The sequence below is a fragment of the Bubalus bubalis genome, chromosome 14 (genome assembly GCF_019923935.1).
Source record: "Bubalus bubalis isolate 160015118507 breed Murrah chromosome 14, NDDB_SH_1, whole genome shotgun sequence".
Taxonomy (NCBI): domain Eukaryota; kingdom Metazoa; phylum Chordata; class Mammalia; order Artiodactyla; family Bovidae; genus Bubalus; species Bubalus bubalis.
Genome location: NC_059170.1, coordinates 22,594,605 through 22,607,666, shown reverse-complemented (window position 1 = coordinate 22,607,666; position 13,062 = coordinate 22,594,605). Strand labels below are relative to the sequence as shown.

Below are 13,062 nucleotides of genomic sequence, written 5' to 3'. Positions count from 1 at the left end.
ACAACATTGTTAATCAACTATACTCCAATATAAAATTAAAAGTTTTTTTTTAAAAAAAGAAAAACTAGGCAAAGAAGCTAATAATAGCTTGAACTAGATGGAAAGACATGGATGGTCTTGAGACACATTTTTAGAGTAGAGCCATAGGATTTGCTGATAAATTGAATGCAATGAAGCAAAGTAAGGAACCAAGGATGCCTTCTAGTTTGGAGCACCTGGGTACATATTGTTACTATTTACTGAAAAGGGAGATAATAGGGTAATAACAAGGCTTGGTGAAGCGAGGTCCTCACAAAAAGGATACATTAGGCATCCAAATGAAGAGGTCACTTAAGAAGGCAGATATATCAACTAGAGGTTTGAGAAAGAATGGGGTCAGAGATATGAATTTGGAAGTGATCAGCACATGGAAGGTGTTCAAAACACCCAGTGTGGGGGGTGGGGGGTGGGGACAGAAAGAAGCCCTGTGATTAGGCAGGAGTGAAGGAGATTACATAGAAGACTGAAAGGAAGTTGCTTGGCCAGTTAAAGGCAACCTAAGCATCCGGTAACTTAGACATCAAGAAAAGAAAGCATTTCAATGAGCAGGTAGTGGCCCCGATGTCAAATATTGCCTAGAAGTCAATGAAAGGAAGATAGGGATGCCTCTGTTGAGTTTGACAACATCAGTGATAGTTAGGACCTCTACAAGAAAAGTTTCAATGGCAAGGTTAAAGCCAAATTGAATTCATTTGAAAAGTGAATGGGAAATGAGGAAGTAGGAAAGTGAAGGTAGACAGCATTTTGAGAAATTTTTCTTTGAAGAATTGCAAAGAAATGGGGCATAGTCCTGAATGGGACCAAGGGATGTTTTGTTTTAAGATTGGAGGTATGAGAACATCTTTGTATAGTGATATAAATGGTCCAGAAGAGAAGAGGGAGATGAAGAGAAGAATTGGAAATGAAATCCTTGCATAGGGAAGGAAAAGAGGAATATGGACAAGTGGAGGGGTTGGTTTCTCAGGAGCAGGCAAAATTGTTCTATCCAAAAGGAAGACAGAAGTTATAGAATTGAATGAAAGAATAGGTAGATCTATTCAAGAAAAGTGGAGAAGGAAATGGCAACCCACTCCAGTATTCTTGCCTAGAGACTCCCGTGGACAGAGGAGCCTGGTGGGCTGCTGTCCATAGTGTTGCACAGAGTCGGACATGACTGAAGCAACTTAGCATGCATGCATGCATTGGAGAAGGAAATGGCAACCCACTCCAGTATTCTTGCCTGGAGAATCCCAGGGATAGAGGAGCCTGGTGAGCTGCTGTCCATGGGGTCACTCAGAGTCTGACATGACTGAAGCGACTTAGCAGCAGCAGCAGCAGTCAAGAAAAGATGAAAGAGTTGTTGAGGAAGTAGTAGAAAATTGAGGAGAGAGAAAACAATCATGGAATAGTGATTTCAGAGAGTGAGAAGCCAAGCTTCGTAGAAGAAAAGAATAAATTAGGTGTAGGAGAGTTGAATGCTATTTGAGGTTTGAAGCCCTGAATTTCCTATGAAATCACTGAAGCCAGGTAGATAATTTTCTCCAAAAATAACCAGCTGATAAAACATACATATGGAGAAGCCAAACAAGTGGTTGCATTCTGCTAGACTGGAACTATTTCAAGCAGCGTGGAACATGGGTATTGAGACTGTCTGCAAAAGAACTGCTACAGGGCTAGATCATTATCTCCAACCTGAGCACAGAGGGAAGTGAAATCAGGAGATTCAGATGGTCAGTGAAAACGTAGTGAGGTTAAGGCTTCATTTCAATTTTAAGACTGATTCATTCTGGCAAGTAGGAGTTGGGACAAACTGGAGAAGGTGGATCTTAATTTTTGACAGGCAGGGTATTTCTATGCAGAGTCTAACAGGAGAAAATTAAGGAGTTGATCAATCTAGATTGGAATCAAATGTGTGTTAGACTCTGTACTGGGCACTTTCCTGTTATTTTATTTAATCCTCCTAATAACCCCATGCTTTGGGTAAGATAAATGCTTGTTTTATAGATGAGAAAATAAATTAGAGAGGATCGAATGGTTTGCCCAGAAGCATCTGATAAGGATTTGAAGCCAGACCTTCTGATCCTGAATCGAATGCTCATCCTTTGACAGCAGCAGTAATACTTAGACTCTAGGGTTAGAGATAATCATCAAATAGGCAGGCTGGAGATGACTGAATCAAGCCATAAGGCCGAGGCAAGATTCAGTGTTCTCATATAAAGGGACTGAATAGTAGACAGGTAGCTCTGAATAGAACTTTCCGACTCAGGATAAAAAATCAGTTCTTTCTGATTAGCCAGATAAGTAGCAATGGGTTAGGGCTACTTGGACCATGACCCAAATCATGGAGCTGAAGACAGGAAAATCCTTGTTGTCTCAGTTCCAACTCAGTCCTGGAAAAGGACTGGCTAGAAGTTCAGTAGCAAGCAGTGCCAACCAGGGAGAAAGGGAAGGAAAGAGATGGAGCAGGAATCCACATTGGGCCTGATATCAACTCTCTCCAGGGTGAATGACACAATCCTGGAGTCCCAAACAGGACAGAACTGCAAGTATTATCAAGGGAGAGTTGCAGCCCTTGGCATGAAAATACAGAAAGGGAACCGGCAGGCTAAGAATGGGTTCTTATGTTCTTCGCAGATCCTAGCTGGCCTCCTTTACTTCACCTAAAATACCTGAGGCTGAGCCCCCAGCCTGTCTCTACTTTATATCTCTAGACTCTAAAGCTACACTGTCCAATACAATAACCATAGCCATAGTTGGCTATATACATTGAAGTATAGATTAAATTAAAAATTCAGTTCCTCAGTCACACTAGCCACATTTCAACTGCTTAATAGCCATACGTGGCTAGTAGTTACCACATTGGACAACACAAATAAGAAACCATTGTTTTGATGCAGAAAGTTCTGTTGGCAGTGCTGGTCTAGAAAACAAGAATCAGAGAATAGAATGAACATTTCTTATTTACATCATGTGGGACCAGCCATGGGCCAGCAGGCCGAGAGACGTGCAGAAGACTGAAATTATTACCAACAAGTCCATCGTGTTCTCCACAATACCCATACGCACCTTACTCCATTCCTTATTTATTTCTAAATATAATATACATTAATTATATACAATATAAGGATGGGGAGCATATGTACACCTGTGGCGGATTCGTTTTAATGTTTGGCAAAACTAATACAGTGTTTCAGGTTTAAAAATAAAATAAAATTTAAGAAATTAAAAAAATACATTTCTAAATATAATATAGCTGAATAGAACCATCAGACACAAAAGTACAGGCAAGAATGATTTACCAGAACCATAGGGTCCAACGACGTTAGACTCAAGTTTGGATAAGGTGTGTCAGACCACAAAAATTTATCTCCATCTTCCAGCTATGTTTGAAGATTCAGTTTCTGGCAGGCAGGTGCTTGGGAGATATACAGCACATAGCCTCATTCTTGCACATTATATAGAACACTTCATTCTGTTCACACGTTTCTCTGCATCTTCCCAACTTATTCCAACACTTCATGGCTGAAATTAAAAGGAAAAGGAGAGGGGTGGATCAGTCTAGAAATAAGCAGCAGGTTGGGGAAGGGGGAGGCCAAAGACCAACAGAAAAGACAGTTATAGGGAAATAAGGGGACATGTGAAGAAAAAGCCCTCCTAAGGCATCCTCCAGGTTTAAGGGAGATTATAGTCACTGTCTTTTCTTTTTTCTCACTTGTGTCCCCAGTCACAATTCCAAAATTCTCCCCACTCAGTGACCTGGGACCTACTTGGCCGCTTCCTCACCCCAACCAGCTCCCTTTGGGGAGGCAAGAGGGCCCCTCTCTCCAGGGTTTCATCTCTCCCATATTATAAGGTACCCAGGTAGGGTTTCATTCCCCCCCACCCATTATAAGGTACACAGGTGCCCTGGTGTCAATAACCATCTTTTCCCTTTACTTTTGGGTACCCTCTCTGACCATATCAACGAAAAGGGACAGGAATCTGAAATACATCCATAAGAACATCTGCAAGTTTTCTTTGTTGTTGTTTGTTCTCTCGGTCATGTCTGACCCTTTGCGACCCCAGGGACTGCAGCTCGCCATCTATAAAACTCTTTTCCACAACATTCCAGAGCTTTTCACTGGTCTTGACAGGTCAAGATAATTAGAAACAGCTCTCTGGTACAACCTCAAGTAGCCCAGGAAAGTTGAGGTTGCCTGAGAGAGTAGAATCAGAATCCTCAAACAATGAGAAATCAAGGAATCGTTTTCATAGAGGCAACAATACATCAAAATTCAAATTATCCCAAGGAATGTTTTTGGAAAAACTCCCATTTCCTCCATACTCTGTGTCCAAGTCTCTCCCCTCCAAGTACCCACCCTGTCTTCGCCATCATCATGTTCAACTTCTCCAGAGCCAACCGTAGAGAGAAGGTCAGAGTGGTCAACTAATGCCACTGAAAATCAGCACCAGGGAACTCAAACTTCCCCTTTTGAGTTTGAGAGATATCCTAGATATGGTTAGAGAGATATCCAAAGGCCATTCTCCCTGCCCAAGGCCATTCTCCCAGCCCAAGCTATTAGAGCCACCAGAATTCCCTAAATATGCATCAGGTTCCCTGACCCACTTTCTCTTGGGAAAGATCCTGGTTACCTGGGGTGACCTGGGCCAGGAGCAGGGTAATGGTCAAAATCAGAAGGAACTTCATGAATTATGGATAGAGATAGGAGGCTTCTAGGCTGGCAAGACAGTCAGAGGACTCCATGCTGAGCAGTCCAGACTGGTATTTATTGCCCCAGTGAGCATGGTAGAGCCATGATCAGTGAACCAGAAAGGGAACAGTCATTTAAGATTAGACAGACAGATAAGTAATCAACCACAGTAGTAGAATGGCTGTTGGACACGCCACCTTCTTGTGCTCTTCCAGCCATACATATATATATTTGTCCCACTACTTCCACCCCCAGAGTTTGGCAATCACCATTCCATTCTCTGTTTCTATGAGTTGGACTTTTTAAAAAAATTTTTTAGATTCTACAAAGAAGTTATATCATGCAGCATTTGTCTTTCTGTGTCTTGTTCCCCAAATCTTTTGTTGAGGTTAACTTTTTAATTACATTATATACGTTTTACATGTATTTTAACTTCTGTATACACTACAAGATGCTTACATGTACTACTGGAAAAACCATAGCTTTGACTATATGGACATTTGTCGGCAAAGTGATGCTCTGCTTTTTAGTACGCTGTTTAGGTTCGTCATAGCTTGCTTTCCAAGGAGCAAGTGTGTTTTAATTTTGTGGCTGCAATCACTGTCCGCAGTGATTTTGTAGCCCAGGAAAATAAAATCTGTCCCTGCGGCTTCCACTTTTTCCCCTTCTCTTTGCCATGAAATAATGGGAAGGATACCATGATCTTAGGTTTTTTAATGTTGAGTTTTAAGCCAGCTTTTTCACTCTCTTCTTTCACCCTCATCAAGAGGCTCTTTAGTTCCTGTTCACTTTCTGCCATTAGAGTGGTATCATCTGCACATCTGAGGTTGTTTTCTCCTGGCAATCTTGATTCCAGTTTGTGATTTCACATGATTATGAGGGTAAAAATCAATAAATCAGTAAAATAAATAGGAAAAGGCTTTGTATAAGGCCAGTGATGACAAATTCGTCATAATAACCGACCCAACCCTTGGCAGCAGAGGAATGAAAAAGGAAAAGGTGCTCTATTGACAAGCGGCTTACTTCTAAGGATTAGTAGTGAGGAAATTGGCCCTGGAACTCATTTCCTCTCCTTCTAGAAAGGACTGTAGAAAAGAAACTTGATGTGCCATTTGAGTTTCAAGACCAAAGGGCACAACTTCCTCCATTTTTGAGAAAGGAAATGTTTCCAGTTAGAAGAGTAGGACACTTGGCTAAGAGTCTTGAAGGACTGGAGACTGAGAAGTGGGGAAACTCACAGGGGCTCCACTCTTACAGAAATTTAAAGGGCTTCCTTTGTACATCCAAAGAACCCTTAGTGACACAGAGTTTCTCTTAGTATTGCACTCTTCTTTTGAGATCTACTTCTCCTTCAGTGAAGAACTCCATCATAGCCCTGCATGTTTATTCTTCTGATTGTTGATTAGCAGAATAAGGTAGCTTAGTGAAGAGATGACCTGAGTCCATTATGTGCATTATCTAACAGGTTTTCATCATTAGAGGAGACTCTCATTACAAATCCTTTCCCATCTGGCACAAGGTACTATAAAACAAAATGCCCTGGTTACTTCACAAGCTGAAAAGGGATCCCCCCCACACCTGAGCTATATTCATCTCCATCTCTGGGGTATCCAGCATTCTTCAGCTTAGACATCTCCACTTCCTCATTTCTACTGATAACCAATTATTTTGCCATGACTTTCATTCAAAGCTCTCCAAGAAAAATAATCTGACTGGCTAAAAAGAATCTGATTCATTAGCTAGTAGACATAAACTATTGTAAAAGGACAGAAAACAATAGAACCACCTCTCTTACTGATATCTACAAATCTGAGCTTTTCTCTAATGTCAAGCATGAAGTCATAGGCACCTGATGAGTGGGGTGAATGCCTGTCAGTAAGAAAAGGAACAAAGAAAACTGTGGAAGCAGAGCAAAAGAGAGAGAGAGAGCTGAATGAAGATTAGAGGTAATCTTTGTGAGAATATGTGCTTTCCAGACAAGATTACAGATTTAGAAAGAAGGAATCCAGAGAATTCCCTGGTGTCCAGTGGTTAGGACTCTACCAACTCACTGTCGAGGGCCTGAGTTCAATCCCTGGTTTAGTAATTAAAATCTCACAGGCCATACAACAAAGCCAAAAAAAAAAAAAAAAAAGGAGTCTATATATCTATTAATGGTCCATTGAGAATAGTATCTGAGAGTGTGAAAAAGTAGGAGGCATTCAGCAGGAAGGGGTTCACACTGATGAGTGGACTTTTCTGTGAAATGTTCAGGAGCTTAAAGTCCCCATACTGAAGGTGTGGTCAGAAACCCAGCCCTGAGGCCAGCTACATGTGCTTGACCTCTTTAAATAGGCTCCTGCAGTGCTGTGGTCCTTTACTCAACACCAGTTACCTCTTTCTGAGCCTGAAGTGGGTACCATTGCCATCTCTGGCCTAGTGCAAGATAGGGTGGTGTCTGAGATTCAGAAAACTGCATCTCTTCTCTGCCTGACCAATGACTTTTACTGTAAAAGTGAAAGTCGTTCAGTCATGTCCGACTCTTTGTGACCCCATGGACTACACAGTCCATGGAATTCTTCAGGCCAGAATACTGGACTGGGTAGCCATTCCCTTTTCTAGGGGCTTCCCAACCCAGGGATCGAACACAGTGGTCCAGTGTAAACTAAAGCCTCTCTCATTGGAGAGTGCCTAGCCTAGAAAATGAACTTTCTTATGTTTCCAGGGGATTTATCACATCTTTCCTGGGACCCTTCCACAACTTTCTCAGATTTCGGCCACCAGCCCCTGGTTTTTCCCCATTTCTATCACTGCATCAAAGGAAAGGAAAATTCTACATTTCATTTCTTTATAGTTTTTAGGGGTGGGAGATATTGGAGGAAAGTGGAGGAAAAAAGATGAAACTACCTAGTTCAAATAAGGCTTGGAAATTTGCTGTCTTTCATTACATTCCTACTCTGACTCCTCCTGGTGCTAAATGCAATTAGCAATGGCAATAGATACACTGGGGTTTGTTTTTTTTTTTTTTTTCAAATTACTTGAAATGATATTTGACCATCTGACACCAATGTCTGTGTGGGGTAATGAAAATAATATGAGCTTTGGAGACGGACAAATCTAGGTTCAAATTTTCACTTTGCCACTTATTAGCCATGTGACTTTGAATAAGCCAATTAATGTATCTGAACCTCATCACTGACCTCAGGAGCTTTGCTGTGAAGATTAAATGAGGAAATGCCAATAAAGCCCATAGAACAGTACCTGGCATACAGGAAGCCCCCAATGTTATTTTCTATGAATTTTCAACTTTCTTGATTTCTTGTAGCATTTGACTTGACTTGTTTCCTCCCTGAAGCCCCCTTGGTTCTCCTTCCTTGTCAACATAGTCAATATTCAGGAAAAGGGACAAGAATTTTCAGTGATTCAGAGACCACTATGTTTACCATGCTTTTTAAAATCAAGACTGGAACTGTTGAAATTTTGGGTCTCAAATCTAAGACCCAGAGCACTTACTCAGAATCCAACCTCAAGGACACATCTCTCCTCTATGTCTGGAGTGTATACAATGTAACTCTGACTGAGCTGTAGTGAAAGATGATAAGGAAGGTTCCCAGTATTTTATCAGAGAGGGTTTCCAAGCTTATCCCTGTTCCTAGCTCTCCTTGTTCCTCCCAGGATGTCTCCCCTGGGTTCTTATTTTTATTGTTGCTTAAACTTTTCTAAAAGTTGTTCTTTCCCTAAATACTTCATTTCATTGTCTTCTTTCCCAGGAACAAACTACTGATCTCTCCATATCAGGTCATGTTTTTATCCCTCCTAGAATGTCCTTCTTTAACATCACCCCGTCCAAAACTACCCAGGCTATTTAGAGCTTCTTGTAGACTGCAGGCTAAAATGCTAGGGAGTGATGGAAGAAGAGCTGTCTAAGAGGGTTCCTGTCCTTAAAAAGCTTACACCTTCTTTAGGAAAAGGAAAGTAGGCAATTTTCAATGACCTCCATATCCTTTCAAAAACATTCAAGAATAATTTGCCAAATAAATTGAATCTCACTTAAGTATACACAATATATAGGGTCCTCTGTTGAACACCAGAAATACAGAACAGTGTAGAATACTGTTCTCTATTATCCAATCTATTAAGATAAACTAGGTTATGATTCAGTAATCAAAAAATAAATCTTATAAGCACAAAGGTTTAATTTTCACTCATGCTGCATATCCACTGCAGGTTTGCTAGAGTCACTTCTCCATATCTTCTCACTCTGGAACCCTGACTGATTGAATAGCCACTCAGTTGTTGCTGATCATCATGGCAGAGGGAAAGAGAGTTCTGGAGGGCCTTGAACAGGCCATTGTACACCCTGACCTTGGAAGTGATGTTCATAGCTCACTGCCTATGACAGCGACATGGCCCCAGACAACCACAAGAGGACCAAGAAGTGAATCCTACCGCGAAAGTAGAATGATGAAAACCAGAAATGTTTGATGAAAAGCTTTAATGACCTTCAAATATATCCTCACTGTAGTCAGGCAGAACTGCTACATGACTAGAAACAATACAAAGTAACCTGTGCTGAGTCAAATCAAAAAACATATTATAGTAGGATAGAACATGGAGACAATCAACAAAGGGCAGGATTTTAGGGAAGTCTTCATGAAACTTCTTTAAGTCTTGAAGGAAGATAGATTTCTGAGAAATGGTGAAGAAGAAGACAGGCATGAGAGGATACTCCAGATAGGGGAGTTATATGAACAGAGGAATGGTGGCTTGGAAGCCGTTTGGCGGAGAAGGCAACGGCACCCCACTCCAGTGTTGTTTCCTGGAGAATCCCAGGGACGGGGGAGCCTGGTGGGCTGCTGTCTATGGGGTCGCACAGAGTCAGACACGACTGAAGCAACTTAGCAGCAGCAGCAGCAGCAGCAAGCTGTTTGGAGGAATTCAGGCACCAAATAAATCAGAGAATTGCATAGTGATATGATTTTAAAATCCTTGAGTGTAAATCTAAGATACTTAGACTGGGTTCTCAAGGCAAAATCAGGGAATTGAGATGCTAAGAAGGTAGGGCTCTGGTGCCTTCCTTCTCAATTCTTACTTTAAGCTGAGCAGATTCATTCCAATCTGTTTGATACCTTGAGCCCCAAGTTTTTGTTTTTGAAAAGTTTTCTGCTAGTTGCTAAGAGAGTAAATCTTAAAAGTCACCATCAAAATGCACAGGGAAGTATCTCTGATGAATATAGATGCAGAAATCTCAACAAAATATTGGCAAACTGAATTCAACAATATATAAAAAGGATCATGCACCACGATAAAGTGGAATTTATTCCAGGGATGCAGGGATGGTTCGAAAGCCAAAAATCAATCAATGTGACATACCACATTAACAAAACAAAGAATAAAATCACATGATCATCTCAATAGATGCAGAAAAATCATTTGACACAATTCAACATCCATTCATGATAAAAAACTGTCATCAAATTTGGTATAGATGGGGACTTCCCTGGTGGTCCATTGGTTAAGAATCCACCTGCCAATGCAGGGGGCATGGGTTCGGAACTAGGATCCCACATGCCCCAGAGCAACTAAGCCTATGGGCTACAACTACTGAGCACTCGAGCTACAGCTACTGAAGCCTTCACAACTTAGAGCCTGTGCTCTGCAACAAGAGAAGCCACTGCAATGAGAAGCCCATGCACTACAATTGAGTGTTTTAAGTGTATTTTCTTTTTTATAAGCCCACAAATACATTTCTAAGCAATTTGCCAAAATGATTTTATCAATTCATATTTCTATCAACCCTGCAAGGAGAGTTGCTGTACCCTCTCACCAACACTTGACATTATCTCTGATTATACATTTTTAATAAATTGTTTTTCTTTAAATCAGCCAAAATTTACATATTTGTTGGTTGGTTGGTTGAAACTCAGAACCACGTTTGATGCCAAAGGGGAGGCATAAAGATACATGGTCAAGAAAACGTGAGCAGGAAGTGTGACAGGAAAAGGAACACCAAAAATAAAAGTTAGTTTGTGTAAATAAAGTCTCAGAAAATGTGGGTACAGAGTCTCAGGGTGACAATATGGGAGCAAAGACACAAGAGAAATGATTGGAGAAGACATGAAAATGTAAAGGGAAAGTAAAAAAATGGAACATTTTCATATAGAAGATTACAAAATAAAATTTTAAAACACTCAGAGTAACAAATTTAAAGTACCTAAAATTTTTACTTGAAATTAATTTGTTATGTATAAGTGTAAACCATTTATGGAATGTTTTGTTGTTGTTGTTGTTGTTGTTGTTGTTGGGTTGCTGTTTTCAGACTCTTTGCGATCCCATGGACGGCAGCACACCAGGCTGCCAGTCCTTCACTGTCTCGCAGAGTTTGCTCAGGCTCATGTCCATTGAGTTGGTGATGCCATCCAGCCATCTCATCCTCTGTTGCCCTCTTCTCCTGATCTTTCCCAGCATCAGGGTCTTTTCCAAAGAAAAGGCGGCCAAAGTATTGGAGCTTCAGCTTCAGGATCAGTCCTTCCAGTGAATATTCAGAGTTGATTTCCTTTGGGATTGACTGGTTTGATCTCTCAAGAGTCTTATCCAGTACCACAATTCAAAATCATCAATTGTTCAACGCTCAGTATTCACTATGGTCCAATTCGCACATCCATACATGACTACTGGAAAACTCATAGCTTTGACTATATGGACCTTTGTCAGCAAAGAGATGTCTGTGCTTTTAATATGCTGTCTAGGTTTGTCTTCGCTTTTCTTCCAAGAAGAAGGTGTCTTTTTTTTTTTTTGCCACTTTATTTTTTAAATCGAAGGATAATTGCTTTACAGAATTTTGTGGTTTTCTGTCAAACATCAACAAGAATCAGCCATAGGTACACCCATGTCCCCTCCCTCCCAAACCTCCCTCTCATCTCCCTTTTCATCCCCCCTTCTAGATTGTCACAGAGCCCCTGTTTGAGTTCCCTGAATCATACAGCAAATTCCCACTGGTTATCTATTTTACAAATGGTATTGTAAGTTTCCATGTTAACTCTCTCCATACATCTCATCCTCTCCCTCCTCCTCTCCCTCCATAACCATAGGTCTGTTCTGTATGTCTGGTTCTCCATCGCTGCCCTGAAAATAAATTCATCAGCACCATCTTTTAGATTCCATATATATGTGTCCATATGCAATATTTATATTTCTTTTTCTGACTTACTTCACTCTGTATAATAGGCTCTAGGTTTGTCCACCTCATTAGAACTGACTCAAATGCATTCCTTTTTGTGGATGAGTAATATTCCATTGTATATATTTACCACAGCTTCTTTATCCATTCCTGTGTCAATGGACATCTAGGTCACTTCCATGTTCTAGTTATTGTAAATAGTACTGTAATGAACACTGGGATACGTGCGTCTTTTTCAGTTTTGGTTTCCTTGGGGTGTATGCCTAGTAATGTGATGACTGGGTCATATGGCGATTTTATTCCTATTTTTTTAAGGACTCTGCATACCATCTTCCATAGTGGCCCTATCAATTTACATGGCTGCAGTCACTGTCCACAGTGATTTTGGAGCCCAAGAAAATAATCTGTCACTGCTTCCACTTTCTCCCCATCAATTTGCCATGAAGTGATAGGTTCGCATGCCATGATCTTCGTTTTTTGAATGCTGGGTTTTAAGCCAGCTTTTTCACTCTCCTCTTTCACCTTCATCAAGAGGCTCTTTAGTTCCCCTTCGCTTCCTGCCTGGGCTTCACAATCAGGTAGGCTACGGTTGTGGCCACTGTTGGGCAAGGTTGCTGGCCAGCTTTCTGGCCAGGAGGGGCCTACAGATGTATCCCACTGTTGGATGGGTCTGAAGACAATGCTCTATGACTGGGTGGGGTTCCAGGCTATGCTCCATGATTGGGTGGTGTCACTGGCTAGATTCTCTGCCTGGGTAGGGCCACAAGCTGTGTTTAACACTTAGATAAGGCCATAGGCTGGGCTGAACTACAGGGCAGAACTGTAGGCTAGACTCAGCCTTGGATTGAATTCTAAGGCTGCCCAGGGTCACTGTTCAGGCTCTCTGGCTATGAAGGCCCAGAGGCAAAAGTTAACAGTTGGGCAGAGTTGATGGCTTGGCTCCCTGCCCAAGTGTGGCTGTAGAATGAGCTCTGTGGGTTCCCAGGACTCTGGTCAAGCTTCCTGATCAGAGGGCTGGAAGCTATACTAAGCGCTTGGACAGGGCTGTGAATTGGCTTTCCTGCCTGGGTGGTAATAGAATGGGCTCCACGACTGGTATGGCTAATTGGCTGGGAACCAAAATCAGACAGAAAGGCCAACTGAGCTTTCCTCTGCAGATGATCAGCACTGCTGGTCAGGATTCCTGCCCAGGCT

At 41.4% G+C, this 13,062-nt stretch overlaps 1 protein-coding gene across 1 annotated transcript; it reads right to left on the bottom strand.

Moving 5' to 3' along the window:
- Positions 1 to 3,412: 3,412 nt before the first annotated feature.
- On the bottom strand, positions 3,413 to 4,705 carry DEFB121 (defensin beta 121). The gene is made up of 2 exons (XM_006060700.1): positions 4,651 to 4,705; positions 3,413 to 3,540 (listed from the first exon to the last, which is right to left on the bottom strand). The coding sequence occupies exons 1-2, from the start codon at positions 4,703 to 4,705 to the stop codon at positions 3,413 to 3,415; spliced, it is 183 nt and encodes a 60-aa protein (XP_006060762.1).
- Between the last annotated feature and the right edge of the window lie 8,357 nt (positions 4,706 to 13,062).

Excerpts from the sequence above, each read along its gene's own strand:
- DEFB121 (XM_006060700.1), bottom strand. The coding sequence starts at position 4,705 with ATGAAGTTCCTTCTGATTTTGACCATTACCCTGCTCCTGGCCCAGGTC. Across the intron at positions 3,541-4,650 it reads CCTGGCCCAGGTCACCCCAG|CCATGAAGTGTTGGAATAAG; the intron begins GTAACCAGGATC and ends TTTTAATTTCAG.